This window comes from Pomacea canaliculata, linkage group LG2 (genome assembly GCF_003073045.1).
Source record: "Pomacea canaliculata isolate SZHN2017 linkage group LG2, ASM307304v1, whole genome shotgun sequence".
Classification (NCBI taxonomy): Eukaryota; Metazoa; Mollusca; class Gastropoda; order Architaenioglossa; family Ampullariidae; genus Pomacea; species Pomacea canaliculata.
This window is the reverse complement of record NC_037591.1, coordinates 37,873,105-37,894,316: the sequence shown is the minus strand read 5'-3', so window position 1 is coordinate 37,894,316 and position 21,212 is coordinate 37,873,105. Positions and strand designations below refer to the sequence as shown.

At 45.9% G+C, this 21,212-nt stretch overlaps 1 protein-coding gene across 1 annotated transcript in view; it reads left to right on the top strand.

The window, feature by feature from the left end:
* Positions 1–12,746: 12,746 nt before the first annotated feature.
* Positions 12,747–21,212, top strand: part of LOC112556705 (putative N-acetylated-alpha-linked acidic dipeptidase) — a 54,657-nt gene continuing 46,191 nt past the window's right edge. Inside the window, 1 exon segment of the mRNA XM_025225948.1 lies at positions 12,747–13,428. Coding sequence (XP_025081733.1) covers positions 13,394–13,428 — 35 coding nt within the window. The 5' untranslated portion in view covers positions 12,747–13,393.

Genomic DNA, 21,212 nt, shown 5'->3' with positions numbered 1-21,212 from the left:
ATTATAATTAATTAAAGTCAGTATTGTGACTGGACTGGAGGATACATGTATAGGGAGGAAGTTGGGAGAGACGTTAAGGAAAACTTTGGCAAGGTTCCAGTTCGTGCTGAGAATAACTCCGGCACTTTAAACCACGCACGCACCTCCTTACGATTGTACCACGATTTTACCGAGTTTAAAACCAATTTCTTTTTCTTTTACAAGAAGAAACACGTTCGTGAGGTGTCGGTGCCCTTGGCTTTCTGCATGTCACACGAGCACACGCGCGCGCAATGAACAATCTGGTGCCGAGGGAAGCGCGCGCTTGGATGTGATTGTTTTCGGTAGCAGAGAGAAAGCCGCGACGCTGGAGCTTGCACCTTGGGTTGTACAGACTGTTGGCGTCAAGACTCGAGACCCGCATTCCCTTTCGCCCTCTGCCTTCCATCTCTCAGCCTCCGCATCCCTGGCGCGAAAGCCCCGTTAACCCTGACAGTGACCCCCTCGGTGATCAGAGGAAGCAACAGGCTTTTGCGTGGCACGAGGCTGTGCGTGAACGGCGACCGCTGCACAGCCGCGTGCAAGTGGTCACCCCAAGTAGTCCGGCTTGTCATCTCCAGCGGCCAGGCAGCAAGCCCAGCTCTGCGGCGTCGCGTACGGAGCGACAAGTCTGCGGCGACTGGGCGACAGGTTCCGGCAGCGCCCAGCCGTCGTCATGCGTCGGTGGGAGCGTGGCAGAGACAGTCACGAACGAGAGACCATCGCCGAGAGCGCTTTGATCGAGTCCGCGGCGCTGACGGCCACGCGGGAGGAGTTACCGTGCAACAACGGCGGCGGCGGCGGTGGTGGTAATGACGATGGTGTCGAAGTCGTTGGGGAGGGGAACAGCGATGCTAGCGGCGTGTGGATGGTCAGCACCGGCACACCCTGCTCGACCCCGAGCACAAGTAAGTTAAGCCGGTGGGTCTGTTTTTGTTTTTAACTTTCGTTTCCCGCGCCACGAAACGTGGGTTGAACTTTGTCGAAGTTGTTGGCTGTATTTGAAGCTAGATGGATGAGGGGAGGGGGGAGTGTAAGAGGAACGAAAATCACTGTGGTCGTGATTGTTACGAACATGTGTTACTACTGATGTAACTTCCGTTTTATGCGTGCTTTTATACATGTTTGAGCATCTTTTTCGTTCTTTCTGTATTTTCAAAAAAGAAAACAGTAGCAGTAGGCATCACATAAAAAGTAAAGAAGGAAAAAGAAAGGCTCGGTGAATGGAGTTCAGTGGAGAAGATATCGATGTTGTTTCGCGGAGCCAACATTAATACCACGTGACCGTCAAATCCGACGAGGGAAGGGGTTGGGGGTTGCGGGGAATAATGTTTAACCTAGCAACGGAGGCTATATCACGGCAACACAGTCGGCACTGCACGCACGTGCTATGTGAAGAGAAAGAACAGAATTCCCCACGACAAGATCTGAACCTAAGACCGCTGATCTCACCAGGAGTTTCAGCTACTGACCTGTGGCCACCGATGCTGCAACCGTAAGAAACTGGCAGTTTAACACTCGTACAACAATGGCTTTACCTTCACTTTCTGGAATAAAAAAGATAATCACTGTCGTGCGGCTGCTGATGGTGGCTGTACGAGAAAGGGGATTCTTTTCTCTTTTTTTTTCCAAAAAATCGACTTGGCAACCTTTTGTGTGTCTGTGCCCTCGTGCAAGAAATCGATCTGGATTAGTACAGAGTTAACGGGGACAAGCAGCACCATAGTCGCTTTCTTTCTTGTTCACCTGCTTGTGCGTTCATCTCGCCTGAACGCGCGCGCGCGCGTGTGTGTGTGTTTTATATGATAAAGTTTGTATTTGAATACTTTTACTATAAAGTGTGGGGTGGACCTGCATTTGAACGAGCGAATAAAGGGAAGAAATCAATCACTCCATTTTTCTAAAATTTGATAAGAGGAATAACACGAAATCTGGCAATCTCTTTTTCCAATCAGGAGAGGGGAGAGTTGGAGCACATTAAGGTCAACGTGACAATAAAATCTCATTGACATGTATTTCACCGGAGACCCCTTCCTCACCCTTAGTGCGGGTCATAAACCATATGACTCGATGAGAGCATGGAAATTTAATTTGCTGCTATTAAGATTAACAAGGGAGTTGAATATTTTAGATGAAGGGAAATCTGTGCCAGGGCTGCCTAAACCTGTCTGTGCCATTTGTTCGTGGGTCTTCCTTTTGCGTGATGATTTGTTTGCTTTTAATTTGGCTGGGACCGAGGGTCTCGTGGCTGGGGAATGAGTGTCTTCAACAGTGATTGAAATTTAAAAAAATTATTTCAAAAGTTACATAAAACAGTGCTGTAATGTTTGTCTTTGTCAACGTTATCTTTTTATGAGTGTTGCTTGGCAATAATAATGTGATAAGACAACTTTAATAATACAACAATTATGATAATTGCTTGCATCACACTCTTATATTAATATACTCACGAAGTATTTTACAGTACAGTTGATTAGAGTCAGTGAAGCGTAAACAATAAAAATAAGAGCAAAGAACAGATATCAACATCGATAGTGAGAGTAGTCTGTTATTCTGTATACCTGGGTTTGATTTACTGTGAAATCAGAGAAAGGGTTACGCGCAGGTAACGCAAATGCAAAAGAATTTAAAATTATTACTGACTTGTAACGAATGAGGAATTCGCTCAGCCACTTACGCACATACACGCGCGCTCGCTCTCTTTCGCACACATACATGGGCAGACGGAGCGTGGTGCAGTGAAGGAGCTTCTCCTTTTTCTCCTCCTCTGTCGTCTTCTCTTTATTCTTGCTGCAGTCCCACTCCCCCATCTACTCACCCGGCAGCGTGCAAAACCTTTACAAAAAGGCCTTATTGCATGCGCAGACTGCATTCTACTAGAGAGCGCATACAAGGGTGGGTGAGAGGGCTGTTGGTAGGGGGTGGCCACCGTCTCGCTCTCGACAGAAAGCAGGAGTTAGGGGGATCAGAACCTTGAGTGGCTGAGAGCGTTGGCGCAGTTGCTTTGGTTTATTGCTGTAATTACCGTGGTGTCCTTACAACCGACAAGTTCCTCCTCCCTCCCTCATCCCCGCCATTTCCCCATTCCTGATCGTTTTGTCTGTCCCTCCAGCTTGCCCTTGCAGCCTATCTATCGTGCGGCCAGGAACAGAAGACAGAGTTACTAAGCTTGATATAAGACTAGTAGAAATGACTCTAACTTATAAGAGCGCTGCAGTAATTGCAACCGGTCAATCGGCCGCTGAACTCGCCTTGTCCCCCTTTGCGACCCGATGAACCAGCTGCACGTGTTGGTTTAAGATTAAGTCGGCTCTCGCTTTATGATGACGTGGACGTTTATTATTCATTCCATCGGCCTGTACTGGCTGAAGACTTCAAAATCACAGCAGTAAATGCCATCTGTTCGTTACTGAATTTTTTTATTAATCAAAACTTGCCGCAGATTGAGTTGTCTTACCTTTAGAACAGAGCTGATGTCTGTTGGAGACTGCGGAATGATCTTTTACATTTAGTAATTAAAAAAAACCACACACACAATAAAGGTATTTCGTCTCTAGTTATTATATATATATCTGTGGCAGGGTTTTCGTGAATAAAAACATTACTCTAATAGTTCAAACACTCACTTGACATCCCGGGGGCCGTTGGTGTGAAAGATTATGATAGTGCGGTGAAAATTCACATTTTCGACCTGTTCCACAGCAGCTTAGAGTTTGGTTCTTGACGAGGTGCTGCTGCTTTGTGACCAGCTCATTGTGTTTGAGCATGTTTTCTGATATTGTCTAACTAAACTGACCAAACCAGATTCTGAACCTAGCAACGCACACGAACATAGACACGCCATGCGCGCGTGCTGACACACACACGCGAGACCACTCTGGCCTGGAGCGCTTTAGCCTTTACAATTAAAGGGAGACAACAGCTTTTTTTTGGTAAATATAAGAAGAGAGTTATCGGCCTGATGGCTAAAGCAGCCGCAGTGGCTCTTGAAATAACACTTTCCTTAAAGAAAATAAATAAAAGATGTTGCAAAGACGAAAGGGCACGTGCGAATCTCTTCAACAGGCGTCAGCAATAGGGTTTTTTTTTTTTGCAAAGAGAGATTTGCATAAGAGCTTGTCACGACCAACAGTCGGACATGCGCATTCTTTCCAAAACACAGAGCTGCGCATTTTTCTCAGAATTAAATGTCTGGAAGAGGAAGCAAAAGAACGGTGAAAGCCTCTGATTTAGAGAGACTGACTTACAAACACCAAGAACACAAACATGGTGTTTATAATTAGTCTCACATAACATTTCATTATTATAACATTTTTATAGTGTTTAAAGAGTATTTTATTTCTTTCTAATGTCGCCTCGTGTAATGGAGAGAGGTGAGGGGGGTGGGTAAGGGAACCATTCAACTATTTATTTAAACATACTTCAGTTTTCTCCTTTAGCAGTAGCAAGTTCTTCCAGCAGTTGGAACTAACATTCAGGCTAACCCTAACTTTTCTAAAAGTTACTTTTGTGCATTCATCAGTACTATATATTTAAGGCGGTAATAACGGGTAGCTTTTGCTACAGCTTTAAAAGGCGCTGTCAAAACAGTAAACAACAAACAAGAGCTGTATGCCTGACATATCACATGACGGCCTCCCACAGATTGTCATGCGTCACGCAATTCGCGCACACATCCCATGAGACTGCGGTTCCAAAGCGGATTTCGTTTGAGGGATTCTAAATGTACTCTCTGAACAACAAGGACAAATGAAACTAAGCAATGGCATCTCCCTCTGCCCTCCCCCACCTCTCTCTCTCTCTGTTTTTCGGCTTCTGTCCGTCGTCAATGCCTAAACGTCTCCTTCTAAAGTTCAGTTGTGCTGTCAACTAAATGTCAACATGTTTTTTATCCTCTAGCTCCTGTTTAATCAAGGGAAGTCAATATAGCAGTACTGAGCACTCGTACGTGACCTAGGAAGCTGCGATGTTGTGAGGATTATGACTTGTGTTTTGCAATGATTTTCCCCCTCTCGTGCTGTTCCTAGTTGTGTCACACAACACTGCGATTGCTCAGGAACACACAGTCACAGGTGTTAGATCACTTGTTACAACACCCACTCCCTATCGCACACGCGCTCACACACAAACACAAACACACGGGGTGAAGATGCTGATGTAGTCACCGACTTCTGTTTGTCTGTAGCTGTAGTCGTCCACGCGATCGATGGCTGAGCTGCAGGCCAGGAAAGGCCACTTGTTGCTTGGGCTGGTCGGATGGACGGACGGACGCGGGAGAAGGAGCGCGATGGAGAAGTCAGATAGGGGAGGATACTCTTATTTCTTGGCCACTTGCCGCTGTGTTTGCTGGCAGTCGCTGGCCCCTTTCTTCCTCTGATCAATATTCGCGGGTCTGGGGGCCAGAAAATGGCTCAGTGGGACGATGTTTGCCTCCTAGCGTGGCTCCTGGCCGCTCTCTCCTTCTCTCCCAAGGAGCAAGCTGAGATTGCAGTCTTCGCGCACATGCATACAAGGACTTGATGCCTGTAGACTGTCAAGTTACTCAAATTTACTCGTTAAGGACATCGACAAGATTGAGCGCTAAACAACACGCGCGCGCGCGCACCCATCCACAGAGTGAGTGAGAGCTTTAAGAATATTCTTCAATTAGGCACTGTACGCCGAGAACATTCTGCTTGCATTGTTCGACTTTATGGCGTAGACAGACATGAAGAATGGCTCGCTTGCTTTTTTTCCCCCCCGTCCTCGGAGAAGATAGTTTTTGCCCAGCATAAAAAGATCCCGCTGGTTGGACGTAATGACTTGAAGATAGAGACAGCAGGACACGGTCAAAGGACATTTTAGAAAACTGCGCACGGAGTTCTGCCCTCCCCGGGCCTTTAATTATGTAATACCAGTATCCGAGGAGAAGTTTCCGGTTTAAGACTGCGCACGCGCATGCACGTGTGTGCCAAACCATGCCGACATTTTCATTTATGCCCGCAGCGACAACCACCAGTCGTCACTCAAGTTCAGTCCCTTGACGTAGATGGGTTTTTTTGTGTGGGTCCGCATGTCTTGGAGGGAGGCAGCAGCTGACAGGGTTCTGCTTCCTGACCTTTAGTGAGTGGAAGCAGGCAGGTCCAGTATTGAATGTCTCTTGTGATCATGAACAACTAGCTCGAAATGTTCATGTCGCCATAATACCGACAAACACGGCGCGTTGTTAGAAAAATGTCTCAGGATAATCCAGCGTACCCCTCCTCACCAAAACAAAACGAAACAAAATTAATTATACAATAAACACTTTTGTGCTAGGACATGGGTACATATGCTCTGTCTTGCCTTCTAATAAAAAGGTAAAGGAAATGACGATGACGAGTCGCAATCATAACTAGAATTCCTCAGAATTACGGCTAAGGTATAAAAAAGGGATTTCCTTTCTTTGTTTCCATTTTGGCATTTTCGGTTTCTTCGCGTGGTAGATATATTTTACGGAAGTGGTCTGTCAATAGAAAATGTTTTTGTACGATTTGGCTATTGTAAAAGTAACAGTCAGTCAACAACTCCCTCACTCATAACAATATGGCGAATATCAACAGCAGAAATTGTGGTATTTCAAAAGACGGATTACAGGCTGATCATCCTAAGAGTTAACGGGTCTGTGATGATGATGACGAGTACTCGAAATACAACAAAAAAAGATAGACAATACATTTAATACATAGCTAGCATTATTCTTAGAAGCTTCTTGAAGTTCATGCCTCCTTTCCCCAGTTTAATTCTTAGGAGTGAAAGGAAAATCTCCACACACCCCTTCACTTTTTCAAAAATTCATTAAAAACTGTGGATGTCAAGCGCATCCCTGGCAGATCCCGTCCAGGCTGCAGGCCCTGTTGCACTTATTTCCTCACACGGAGGTGGAAGTAGTGTTCAGTCGACGGCAGTAGCCGTAGTTTACGATGCTGGGAAATGACATCCTCTGCAGCTGCTGCAAATACCAAGCAGATAAGAGACTGGACATCCGTGGTGAATAGGAGGTTGTATTACCAGTCTGAACCTCGTTACCTGTCAGCTTTCAAGAACTTGGTACACTTTGGCGGCGAGATTAAAGCATCCTGCGGAACGGAATAGCGTACATCACAAAGGCCTTATATCTCCTCGCTTATTCTGATGGATGGTGTTTCTGTCACGCTGCAAAATTGCTCTTTGTCATTAGATATGTCATAATTCTCCCCTCCCCTGTTTTTTCTGAAATCTGATATGAAATGTGACAGTCGTGGCTAGCGGCACACGTGACAGCGACGGTCGTAAATACAGCTCAGGCAAACGAGATAATAGGGATTGTACCGAATGGTCCGCAAGATCAGACTTGTTTTATTATGCATGCTTTACGTTGTGCGCATCACCAAAACAATGAAAGTTTCGATGACATTATTATTATTCGCTGCGCGTGGAGGCTGTAACAAAAACTGTTTTACCTTGTGATTGAATGAAACACAGGATCCGGGAGTTTCAGGGACGAGGACATCGAAGCTAACGCATCACACATCCTTTTTCGTTTAAAAATAACGAGGAAGGGCTTTGACAATGCAGTATCACATTTTGTATACGCATTTAACAACAAAATGGTAAAGTTAGTAACCTTTGGTCGTTAGTGAATGAGATGCTACGAGACCGAGATTTTCCCGTGGCTATCTTTTTTTTTTTCTGTGAGGGCAGGGCATATCCCCTCCCCCTCTCGCCGCATTCCTATCATCCATCTGAAAAAGTCGGGCACCCACTCAATAGCTAGGTCAGATAAGAGGAAGGCGTGCTTACCTCCTGCCATCTCAGAGCAAAATAAATCAAAGAGGGTTGGGCGGGGACATCGTCGTCAAACAACATTCAAACTTAGTAAACATCGCGATAGTGCGGGAGGAATAGATTAATAGTAAGCTACTGTACACAGTCCACAAGTACACATCATCGCCGTGATGCATCCTGCAAGGACCATTTTGTTGCGGCCTCCACAGCTGACCTTAGGTACACCAGCGAGACCCCTTCGTGCACAGGATGAGTGTAAGGGACCCCCTGGCAGTAGCAGGCTCCGCTAGTCACGAGGCGGCCGGTGCTAATCTAGGGCGGGAGGAAGGCTGTTTCTCATCTACCAGGTTTATACAGTCACTGGCAACAGCGGCCGTCAGCATCGATTTTACTTTTTCTTCCGGGATGTGGGGAGGTGGGAGGCTGTGGTCACTTCAAGCCCAGCGCCGCTTGCTACCACACTTAGAGAAAGGAGCTGTGGTGGTGATGGTGGAGGTTACTTTAACACCCCCTCTCCCTACCTCTCGGTGTACTGCCGATGGATTGTTCGTGGTTCCACGTCCCGCATCAGCTCTTACAGCTTCCCCTCCCCCTCTCCCCGTGGGATTTGAAGCAGCGAGGGTGTTTTATAGGTTAGGGTTATTGCGTGTGAATAATAGACCAGCAGGGTTGATGCTGTGACTTCTGTTTGGGGAACTGCTATCATGTCTGCTTACGTGTGAGCGCGCGTGCACACACACAGAGAACAAGCAAGAGGGGCATAAGAGGGGGGAACTCCGGACCAAAGAAATGAGGAAAATAGCACGGTCCTTATTGTTTTCCCGTGTTTGTAGACAAATAATTATGTCAGTTGATGTGAACGTCTAAACATCAGATATTTTTTTAACATGCAACCGCATGGTAGTCAGAAATTCAATGAGCTGTCTGCAGATGTCTGCTCACGTTCTCACACGATGCCTTCTGGGCATGTTCGTCTCGTTCGAGATGCTCTTCCGCCACTCAGCACAGTCAATAGGTGAATGGTACGTAGATTATTGGCCTTATTCACGCGAATCTCTTCCAGCTCTCCAAAACGAGGCCGCGTGGTTACTGGGAAGAATGCCTGAAACCTTCACAGAGAAGGTCTTTTGTGTGCTGCTCTGTACAAATGATGACAGAAATGACATGGTGGACAGACTAATGTCTTTTGCTTGCAGTGTTAAAAAACTTGGAATCCTTTGAACTTGAAAATATGAGGAGACAAAAGCTTATTAAACATGTTGGAGACACAAATGTAAGCAACGTGTACATCACTGCAATCCGTGCATACGATGGCAAAGCAAATTATTAACGAACAAATGCAAGAGATCTGTACAAAGTGCAAAAATGTTTACATGGGGCAAAGCAAATATAACATGTTGGCGGCACAGAAATACTAGAAATATATATGTACACTGAATAATCAATACTCTACATTATCCCATATATTTGTGTATTTATTATTCAATGTGTACAAATATATTTGGTAAAATAAGGTATTCAAGTGATAGATGCCAGGTCCTGTATGTTAAAAGTGCAAAGAGAAAATGAAAATAACTCTAATATCTTTGATGATCCATTCACACTGTTGAGAAAAAAAAGTTCCATTGAACGTCATGTAACCAGTTGCAAACGTATCTCACAAACATTTGTCTATATTGTCTTGCAAGTGGAGCGACAGCCCAGTGATTTTTTTCTTCTTCGAAGTCTTCGTTCTTCATTAATGGTGAATGTGGGAACGTGGGGTGAAAGTCGACTAAGCAATGGCCGTGTGTTTTGTGTGGTTTTTTTAATTCTAGCTTTGGGAAATCTGCAGTGAAATTTTAACTCTTCTGATAGATGTTCTTAGATGTAGCATGCCGGATATGCAGAACGTAGACTGGGGGCTGTATCAGTGCATAGATAGACAGAAGGCTGTGTGATCGATGTTCCCATAGGAAGTTACGCTGCTGTCCTATAGGCGAGTGTTCAGGGCCAAGTGCACAGTGCGCTTGTAGATTGAAGGTCGGTTGGTAACAGTCAAATGCTTTTCATTTAGTAGACTGTTAGGCATTAGCCATCCGGCCTCCTGATCAACTACCAAGTCTGTCGTTGGACATAGAGACAACATTTGAGGGGAGCAAGGGTACTGTCTGCTGTCCTAAAGTGTCCTTCTCCACATGTTCCAGGACTTTCGAAAGTATGCAGAATTGCCAAGATGATGACATTCAGGAGGCAGTTCACCTTCTAGTAATTCTAAATGCTGCAACGCGTCGCACTTCTGAAGGCGTGGCCGTCAGGTGCTGATCCCAAATTGTTCGTGACAAATAAATAAAATTTTGGGTCCTTGTTACGGACAGTATGTAGGAGACTTGCAGGAAGCCTTATTTGCATGTGCTTTTTAGTTTAGTTGTTTGAAAAAGTGCAGTGTACTTGGCATTATAAGGACAGTTTCCGATAATTCTGCTCTCACGTTTCCACTTCATGGCTTTCTTTAGCTTATAAATTCGTGTGTGGGGGTGGGGTAATCATTAAATTCGAACTGCATGCCTGTATGTGGCGCTCTTGCAGACAAGCCTTGCACATCTACTGTGACATTGGTTCATTTTTGACTTCTTGGAAAGCACTCAAAAGGTGAAGAAGCTTGCTTTTGATGCCGATTGAGCATTCAGCACAACGGTGAGGAGCAGTCTATGTCTGAAGAGCATGGAGAGGGTCGGGAACATCCTGAAAATGCAACATCGAGTACCGCAGGACAGTGATGTCGACATTAAGTTGAGGAGACGGCGTACTAATCCTGTGAGTTTTGATGCGAGGTGTCCGATAAAAGAAGCTTTATATTTTCCACATAAACGTCTGTGAAGTAACATTTCATGTATCATGGAATCCGTCAAAACGAAGGTAATTGACCCCACTAGGAAATGGAGGGGAGCCGGTGCCAGCGGATGCGAGCTGTTTTCAAGCAGCTTATCGCGCTGGTTGACGGACGAGAACAGCGAGTATGCCGCCTCGCTTTGTGGGCAAAATCGACATGGAGTCTCGGGTTTGGCGAGTTTATACGAGACGACAGGACCACAGCGCCACCGAGGCGGTCAAACAAGGGGAGGGAGACGTAATGAGACGTCAGGGCCATGACGTGACCGGGGCAGAGGGTTCACGGGTCGTGACGGAGGGCAAAGGTTAGGGAAGTGTAGTCAACGGTCACAGTTTGAACGTTGAAATCATGACTACCCTTTACTTTTCACAGATTAACACACACACCCCTCTCACACACACTTTACAAATAAAAATAAAAATAGAACGATTATTAAAGAGAGAGAGGAAGGAAGCCTGAGCAAACAAGATTGGAAATGATATTCTGGACTCTGACAAGCCACAAAATCTGAAACAAAATAACTAAAACAGCTTAACGAGAAGGGTTTCAGTTAACCAGTCATTTGCTACGGTCGGTTAAATATGAATACACAGCCTTACCCTCTTCCCCACTGTTGTTTTTTAATCGTTGGATTGCTAAAATGATACATTTGCGCAACTACCTTCGCAGTAACCTGTTTATTGTTGTAAACACGCGGCCATTATTTCTTTACTTTTTTGCCAGTCTGTTGTTCACACCATTGATTTTTTATATAGTTTGTTTCTTTTTCTTTTTCATCGACGGCGAGCTGTGGTTGCGCAGTCATCTGGCACAACGATCGCGCAGGGGGAGTTAAGGCGAAGTGAGGAGAGGGGGATGAAGGGACACTACTCAGTGTGTCGGGTTGCTTGCTTGCTGGCACCAGGCAGCATCAATATTCGTTTCAGACAGCGGCGCGCGAGGCCTGACTGTCACCACTCGCCACCGTCTGGCATTGTCCCCGGGGTGAGGGAGGGGCTGCAGGCCTGCCAGCAAATCCTTTCTGCATCCCACTGACTCATCTCCCTCAGTTGGGGCCGGGGTCATTTCAAGGTGGACCTGTCTCGCGCCTCTCACGGCCCTCGTGCGTTTGCTTGCCCGTTCAAGAAGATTTGGGGACGAGGGGAAGAGGGATCTAGTGAAGTGAAAGAAAGAAGAAAAAAATTGCCGTCTGTTTGTAGACGTCTGCTGCGTTAATGTGGCCACTGTGGCCGGGACATCGTTTGTGTTTGAGGAAGGTTTGAGGACGGGTAGGGCGAGGGTGGACCTCCCTCCTCTTCCACCCACGACTCCTTACGGTGCCTCCGTGCATCGATTGGCAATGGTAATGATGCCAAACTCTGGCACCGATTGCTTGATACCAAATGTCTTTTGGGAATAATGCTGTGACGGTAGCCACAATAAGATAGTGTGTATTCATATATTTTTCTCACTGCAACAGTAATACGATTAGTTCCAACATAAGCAAAAATGGAAGTAATAATAATGTCTTGCAGTGTAGTTGCCAGCAGAAGTAGCCTTTGTCCTCATTTTTGTATATTTTAACGCGCAGCTTCCTCTGCATGGGAAATTGTCTGTGTGTTTGGTTGTTTGTTTGTTTTTTTCTTTTGTGTCTAATTGTTTGAAACCAGATCCTCGGCAAATAACGTTAACGAGGTTGAAAAATGAATGTGTTCGGTGATGCATGTTGCAACTTTTTTTCACCTTAAAGGAGTGCATCTGCGTGAGCTGTCGCAAATTTCAAACAAAAGCGAGTGTGTGATCGGTTTGCCCATTCTGCTAGTCAGCACTGACGATCCATCATCACGGACAGCCACGGTGCAGAACCCTGGGTGTCCCTGTGATCTTTAAAAGTCGAAGGCGAGGAAGTGTTCTTTGAGTCTGCTTTTCTCTCCCTGCCCGCTGAAGCCCAAAGCTGTGGTGTAAATACACATTAATATAAATATATAAAAAGGTAGGGGGCGGATGTAATGAGGGGGCTGAAATCAGCAGAAACCAGTGGTTGAAATGTTTGCAACATCCTGCACCGGGGCTTTCTTTGAGGATGAGAGTGGAACTGATGTGTGTAGGTGTGCACGCAAGTTTACGATATTCAGACTTTGGGTGGGAATCGTAGCCGCAGCAGCAGTTTTCCAGCGAGGAAGGTGCTGGCGGGCATTATTATCTGTGGTTTTGTCTGTACTATCGGGCAGCTTGGTGGTGTGAGAACGGGCACCGCCAGCCTTGCCGCACCACTCGCTTCTATAACATCGCCGTACAGCGTTTTGCCCGCAGTCTCATCACGTGCAAACGGGGGAGGGGGCGGCCCTCCGCGCTGTCGCGTGCGTAGGGTTGGGTTGCGTACGCGGCAGCAATGAGACGACTACACAGTTGCTGCGGCTGCTGCTGGTGGTAGTGCTGCTGCTATAACTACGACTGCCCTTTACCTCTGCCGCTGCATCCTGAGCACTTTTCGGCCTCTCCGTGCGTTCATGGCCTTTTGTGTCGCCAGCCCTGTGCCGCAGAGGCAGCAGGAGGAGACTGTCGAGACCCGCAGCGACCGGCGCCTCCAACAGACGCTGCCCCTGAGGAGTGTGCGACGAGGAGTCTGGACAGAGAGAGAGGACGCTTCGGTCTTGGTCGTGGACATCGTCCTGGTGGTCCTCGTGTACTCGTCGCTGTGCTTCCGGCGATTTAAAGAAACATTCACTGCGACTGAGGATGGCATCGTTGCTGGCCATGTTTGTCGGACGCAGGTGAGAGGCTCTCACGGAGCTTTGTTTACCGCTAGCGTTCATCATTAGCCATTCCCTCCTTATTCCAAAGAAAACATCCTGAATGTAAACAAAAACAAAACCGTGCTGCACAGCTGAAAGTGAGATCTCTCTTACACGTGCTCGGTCTCACACACACACACCTAGGGTAAAAGAGAAATCGAAACTCTTCATCGCTGTCGTTAGAGAAAGATATAACCAGTGACTGCTTGACATTCGGGTGACTGGTAAAATCAGTGCTAATGTGCACGTGAGGTCTTAACAATGAGCTTAAATCGTCTTTCTCGAGTGCAGGTCCACCTCGCTGTTTTGTCTGAATGGTCGACTTGAGGCGACTTAAAAGTCATTTTCAAGATCTCTCATCCACACCACCCAAAGGCGAATTTGGAAGTTATGCCAGAAAGTCCGGGCTTAATTAATGTCAAGTTCGATTTTAAGATTTTCCATGCAGACCAGGCTGTGATGCTAAATTTAGCCGAGGCCATTCACACGACGGCAAAAAACGCTGTTGTGGCAAAACGCGCAGACTTACCCAGTGACATGTGACATTTATTCTCTCTCCTTTTTTCGATATCTTATTTTCTCTGACTTTTTTTTTTTTTCCTTTTACTTTCGTGTGTTTCTTCTAACGCCGGAGCTCCTACATTTTGTATGCATTGCCTGGCGTTTGTTGAGACCTTTTCGAGCACGTGTGTGTCAAAGTGCATGCGTGCGTACGTGCGTGTGTACGCCTTTCCTTGGTTTGTTATCCGAACGATCTTTATGATCAACACACACACATCCTGCGGGAGATGTGGCGAGATAACACGAAGGGCGAATACTAAGCTGTCTGGAAATTTGCGAGACCATATTTACACACGCCATGTGTCTTTTTATCTCTCTCTCGCAGGAACACGCACGCACACATGCACGTGCATACACAACCACTCACTCTTTCTTTCTTTAAAAAAAAAAGTCCCCCTCAAGCAGATCGTGTCGAAGGAAAGAAGAAATGGCCCTGTGCTGGTTCTATTCATGTGATACATGTACAGCATCAACTGGAGACCGCTTTTCCTCCAAACCGCGGTGTCAAACACGCTGCGTGTGTGCATCTCCCGTTGGCAGCCATAAAGGCGGGCGAGAGCTGTTTGAGTATTGATTATAGTTTGGGATCCCCACCAAGCAGCAATCAAATTACGCCCCTCCCTTGCCCTTCGCTCTCTCCTCCTTCGTTTTTCATTGTTTGGAGGAGCTTTATGGTCCATTTGTTTATCGAAGCGTTGCAGTAATTCTGCGGGAACTCCTTTACGAAGACTTCTTTCTTCCCTGACAACCATACAAGGGGGTAAAATATCCCTTGACAGTAACTACACAACTTTCTTTCTTTTTGTCGGTCTTCCCCTCTTTTCTTTTTTTTTTTTTTTTTTTTTTTTTTTTTGCTGTACAGCCATTTTTCTGCGTTCTGCATGCTCATTAAGAGGCTAGGTGAAAGGGTTTTTCTTTAGGTTGATTTCGTCTTTGATCAGATCGGCGTGCTTGTCGTTCCGACACTATGTTTATGTTCTGATTATAAATGTCTTAATTATAATGTATTACGAAGGTGATGGCTTGCCCTAAATAGTATTTTTTTAACATTTTGGCGATTTCTGATTCTATATAGTTCATTGATATGTTGACAACACATTTGGTAGAATACGATCCCGACTGTATGTAGTCCATTAATTGACAAAAACACACTTGGTGAAATGCATTCAATACATTGACATACACACATATATTAAAAGGCAATTGCCAACTATTATATCCATTAACAATTTTACTTCTAGATTATAAGTAGCTATATTAGGTTTCTTCCTTACTTTTATGATTGTAATAAGAAGTCTTCGAATCATTTTTTCTCAGCAGTTAATTTGTTAATTTTTCCCTCCACCCTGACCCAGGAGTCTGGTCACCGATGCTATTCCATTATTCTAGAAACTTTTACTTCTGCATCGCTGCCTTCTTTCGTCTGGCAACACTTTTCCCAAGGTTGTGTCGATGGACTCCCCTTGGTAATTCAGCCACTCTTGCTTCGTTAACTGGCTGTGGATTAGCGAGCCGTTTGCGCCAGCAGTATAGATCTGTTATCTACCAGACTTGTGTGTGTTTACCCCTCCCCCTGCCAAGACACCCCCGACCACAGGACGATGTGACTGCCTGCCTTCATTTCCGCCAGTCGTGCCAGAATAGTCTCCAGGCTTTCACTGTGGGATCCCTGGCGGTGGGTCTGGGAATGAATGTCATTTTGAGAGTAAATCGGCTTCTCCAGCAGACGATAGGAGTCCACCACAAACAGAGGCTGCAGACGAGAGGACCAGTCATCGAAATCTTCATCTGCATGAAGCCAGGCTGTCGTGGGAAGGTTCTTCGGTACTAAAGCAGCCTGTTGTGTCTCGTTGGCAAACCAGCTGTTTCCCGCTAGAGGAGTTCCCAGCGTTTTCCCCTGATTTAGGGGTTACTTTCAGAAATGATTTTGAGTCATTTCCCTTGTGTTTGGGTTCGCTGGGGTTTTCATTTTCAGACTCCGCGATACTGTCCCCCTCCCAACTTGATAATGCGACAGCGTGATACAAACTGCAGTGCTCCGGCAGTAAAAAATCAAGCCGATTATTTTCTGCAATTAATGTGTGTGTACAAGGTTTTGTTGTGGTTTGTTGGGCCCCCTCTTTTTTGTTTTTTGGGGGAAGAGACAATTCACAAAGCAGATTGCAGATTGACTCATCAATAATCGTTCGTATAGCATATTCATTTCAAGAAGGAAGAAAACCCGCCATAGAGGGTGTTTGTGTCAGATGTGTCAAATCATAGCTGATGCCAGTAATGCATTTGTTACGAAAATGTGGAAAATTACTGAATGCAAGCAGTGCTATGACTGAATGCTGCGGACTTGTTTCATGCTTTGAGAATGATGTCAGTAACGACAGCTAGACGAATTTATAATTTGTGTAGAGGACTCTGCAAAACCTCATCAGGCACTCTCACACTTTATATCTTACACACACTCGCTCACTTACTCTGCCGTTTGCTTGTTTCTCTCTTTCCCCTCCACGCGCACTTGTTATCAGGGAAAGGGGAGTGACTGGCCTTAGAATACGATAAATCGTCGGATGAGAACTGAATGTGTGCTAATCACCTGAGCACGTGATCCCAAGATGGCTGCTTTTTCCGGCGACAACGTTTGACGTTTTTCCGGAAGTTCGCGGAATCGCTGTTTGAAGAGAAAACCTAATTTTTGGTCCTTCATAAAGGCGCCAATCCTCTTTCATTTACTGCTTCTTTTGAATGGTCTCGGTAGCTATTGTGGCCACCGAAAAGCCGAGGGCCAGACTCTGTTTACACACTCGATCAAATCAGACTCGCTAATAGACAAGTGTGTACAGCCCACGTCAGAGCAGACGTAACGCTACCTCAGGGTTAAGACTTGAACAAGAAGCGTTGGACCTTGTAATTGTGTAACGGACAACTGCGTAGTAGAGGGGCAAGAGGGATGGGGAAGGTTGACATCCGGTGTTGACAGTTTGTTTTTTAGAAAAAGCTTGCGACGCAATTCAGGGAAGACCACGTGCGGCCGGGCAGTGCTGACACTGGTCTAGAGGGACTGGGTGGGTATATTAAGCCCGACCATGAGTGGCCAGGGGGCCTGATGAATAATTTGGTGGGTTTGTGGTTTTAATTCACCGACTGACGATCTCTGTGGACGTGATACTGTGTATGTATTACGGGAGAGAAGTACTTGTGGTTGTACTATCTCTGTGGACGTAAATATGTATGTATTACGGGGGATCTACTTGTGGTAGTACCATCTCTGGGATGTGATACAGTGGCTGTATTACGGGAGATGTACTAGTGCAGATTACTACTGTGGATGTACATCGTGTTTTTTTAGTCCGCGTCATCGCCGTGGGAGCTCTTTGGTGAGAGTATCCGCCGTGCAAAGTCTTGGGGCCAAGAAAACTGCACACCGACGGAGTAAGGAGAGGCTACCCCTGCCTTCCTTACGCGGACGTACCGACCACCACCAGGGAGGGTGCCTGGTCATCCTGAAACTAAATCATCGCCGTGGGAGCTCTGTGGTGAGAGCAACCGCCGTGCACATTCTTGGGGGCCAAGAAAAACTGCACACTGACGTGGGCGAGCTGGAGCAGTGGACTCGGAGTAAGGAGGGGCTTCCTTACGCGGACGTACCGACCACCACAGGGAGGTCCCTGGTCAGCTGAAACTAACCGCCGGAGGAGGGATGGTTTCCCTCTTAGTTTTATCCCAGCTGCATATTGTTCTACCCCGCCTGACAGTACATATCGGTATGGTAAAAACACTCTTTTATCATTTATTGAACTGTAGAAAAAGGATTAAGTGGACTAAAAGAGACTGGACTGGAGAGCTGCAGGGACTAAACGGTTATTAAAATGTTGAACTTTGATGGTGTTATTATGTAATTTCTTCATTTGATGCCGTGTGGATTCCGGCTGAGTGACTTGGTAAAAAACTTGATGGTGTGTTATTATTGTAACTTTAAAATTGATGCCATGTGGATTCCGGCAGTGACTGGTAAACTTTGATGGTGAACGTGAGAAGTGTATTTTCTATTGACTGTGGGATTACTGTGCATATTTTGTCTACTTGTAAACTTGTGTTTGGTTCTATAATTATTGGTGCCTCTAAGGAGGGACGCCACCCCTTAAGCGATCTTATATTGGTTTTTGGAAAGAATGCGCATGTCTGCGGATGTCGTGACATTTGTGTGACCCCGACGTGATCGCTTTAGGGTGAGGCTGTACGAGGCGAGGCCGAGTTTACACTCAGTTGTTGAAAGAGTTTTTACCAGCATCTCGTGCTTTGTTTTGTTCCCGTCTCCGATTACACGGGTCTGCCGGCGTGAATAGTTCTGCCGACAGAGAGGCAGTAGGACTGGTCTTGCTGTTAAATGTGTCTATTTTTCCCAGCTCTAGTAACTTGTAGCCTAGAATCTTTAATTGTGTGTTATTTGTTGTGGGGCGTTCCTTTTTGAATTAGACACGTTTAAGTTGTAAATGATGTGAATGCTACTGTTCATATTCGGACTTAGCATTATGTTCTTTAAGTTGCTATTTTTGGACAGTAATGTTAACTGGGAATTAATTTTGTGATAACAATATTGTTTGCAATAAGTCTTATGTTGTGAAAACTGTAAAGATATTTATTTTTTATCTTATTATTGGTGATTATTTTGACCAATTTTTGTATTGCTTTGTAAGTGTACATTTTTTGTATATTTTTTTTCTTTGAGAAAACATGGAGTTACCGGACGTAGATAGTTTATAGCCCAGGAAACAGAAATTGGCCCTATACTGGATAGTGACCTGGAAAAGTACGTCCAACAGTGTATAGAAACGTTTTGATAGATATAAAGAAAAAGAAAGAGAAAGAAGGAAAGAGAGAAAGAGAAAGAGAAAGGGCAAACAAAAGGAAAGAGAGGAAAGGGACAAAGAGAGAGAAAGAGAAGATACGGGAAAGAGAGAGAGAAAGAGAAGAAAGGGAAAAGAGAGAGAAAGGGAGTTTGAGTTAGAAAAGACTTGGCTACAAGCAGAAAGCAGGACAAAGACGGGGAGTAAGCTCAATCCACGGGGGTCCGCGTGGATAACCTACCCAAACTTCCAATCTTTTCGTGAGGATAAAGATGATATAGGACTCTTTCATCTTTAGGTTTGAAGCGCATGCAACCTGCTCTTAGGTGGGAGGGAGCCGCGATGGCCTTTGCTTATGTTCAGCTCTTTTACAGGGTGAGGCTTTAACCCTGTATCATGCACTTTGTGCAAGTGGGGTAGTATGATTATGAACACTCAACGCGGGAACTACTTCAAAAGTACCAGTGTACCGCGGAGGGATTTCGGGAAACGATTTAGATCCATCCCGACCCCGAATCCGCAGGAATCAATGGAGGCATTTTTCTCTAGGTTGTCCGGTTTAGCAAACCGTTGGTAACTTTAGCCGAGGCGGACAAAACGGATATATGGTCTTTTGGACCTCAATGTTACGAGAACAGAATTCTCCAGAGCGTAGCGAAGGAATTAGCTATCTTTCCTGCAAGAACGTGAATTTAAGTCCGCAGCTTGAAGATGATAGCAAGTGCAGCGAAGTACAGGCAGGCGGCATGCCAATAAAAGTATGGCTTGAGGAGGCAGCCGAGTCGTATCGGGTTGTTAATACCGGGGTGAATGTAGGCGTCCTCAGTCACCCAAATTTCAAGGCTACCTAATAGGCCGACTCAGTTCTCGTCCTTCTAGTCCTAACAAAGAGCCTATCCCAATGGAAAGTAGTGGGACCGAGAAAGCAGGAGATGAGGTATGGCAAAGATCATTAAGAGAGGGGGACCTCACTTTGCTTTCGTAACATGAAGTTGGACATTTTGCCCGTGAATGCCCTTCAGGTAATAGATGGAAAGGTAAAGCGGAATATCTACTCCTGTAGTAGACATACTGGCTACATATCTAAATTTGTCCCGGGTGGCAGTGGGACCAATTTATTCCGAGAGACGTAAAAGAAAGAAAAACTGTTTTAAATTGAGTTTTCCGTTCTTTTTTTCAGGAGGGAGAGAAATGTAACGGACAACTGGACGTAGATAGAGGGAGGCGCAAGAGGGGATGGGGGAAGGTTGACATCCGGTGTTGACAGTTTGTTTTTTTAGAAAAAGCTTGCGACGCAATTCAGGGAAGACCCGTGCTGGCGGGCGGCAGTGTGCTGACACCATGTCTAGAGGGACTGGGGTGGGTATATTTAAGCCCGACCATGACCGTGGGCCAGGGGGCGCTGATGAAATAATTGGTGGGTTTGTGGTTTGAAATTCACCGACTGGACGATCTCTGTGGACGTGATTTTGATAACATGTGTATGTATTACGGGAGAGAAGTACTTTGTGGTTGTTACTATCTCTGTGTAGGCACGTAATAAGTATGTATGTATTACGGGGATCTACTTTGTGGTAGTTTACCATCTCTGAGGATTGTGATACAGTGGCTGTATTACGGGAGATGTACTAGTGCAGAGTGTACTACTGTGGATGTACATCGTAGTTTTTTAGTCCGCGTTTCATCGCCGTCGGGAGCTCTTTGGTGGTAGAGTATCCGGCCGTCAAGTTTCTTGGGGCAAGAAACTGCACACCGACGGAGTAAGGACGAGGGCTACCCTGCCCTTCCTTACGCGGACGTACGCAGACCACCACCAGGGAGAGGTGCCTGCGTCATCTGAAACTAAATACATCGCCGTGGGAGCTCTGTGGTGAGAGCAACAAACGGCCGTGCACATCTTGGGGGCCAAAGAAACTGCACACTGGGACGTGGGCGAGCTGGGAGCAGTGGAAACTCGGAGTAAGGAGGGGGCTTCCTTACGCGGACAGCGACCGACCACCACCAGGGAGGGAATCCCTGGTCACAGCTGAAACTAAACCGCCGGAGGAGGGATGGTTTCCCATCTTAGTTTCTATCCCAGCTGCATATTGTTCTACCCCGCCTGACAGTAACATATCGGTATGGTACTAAAACACTCTTTTATCATTTATTGAACTGTAGAACGAACAGGATTTAAGTGGACTAAAAAGCGTACTGGGGACTGAGAGCTGCAGGACTAAACGGCGTTATTAAAAAATGGTTGAACTTTGATGGGTCGTTATTATTGGTAATTCTTCATTTGATGCACGTGTGGATTCCGGCTGAGCGAAACTTGGTAAACTTTGATGCAGTGCTGTTTTATTTAACTTTAACAATTAGATGCAC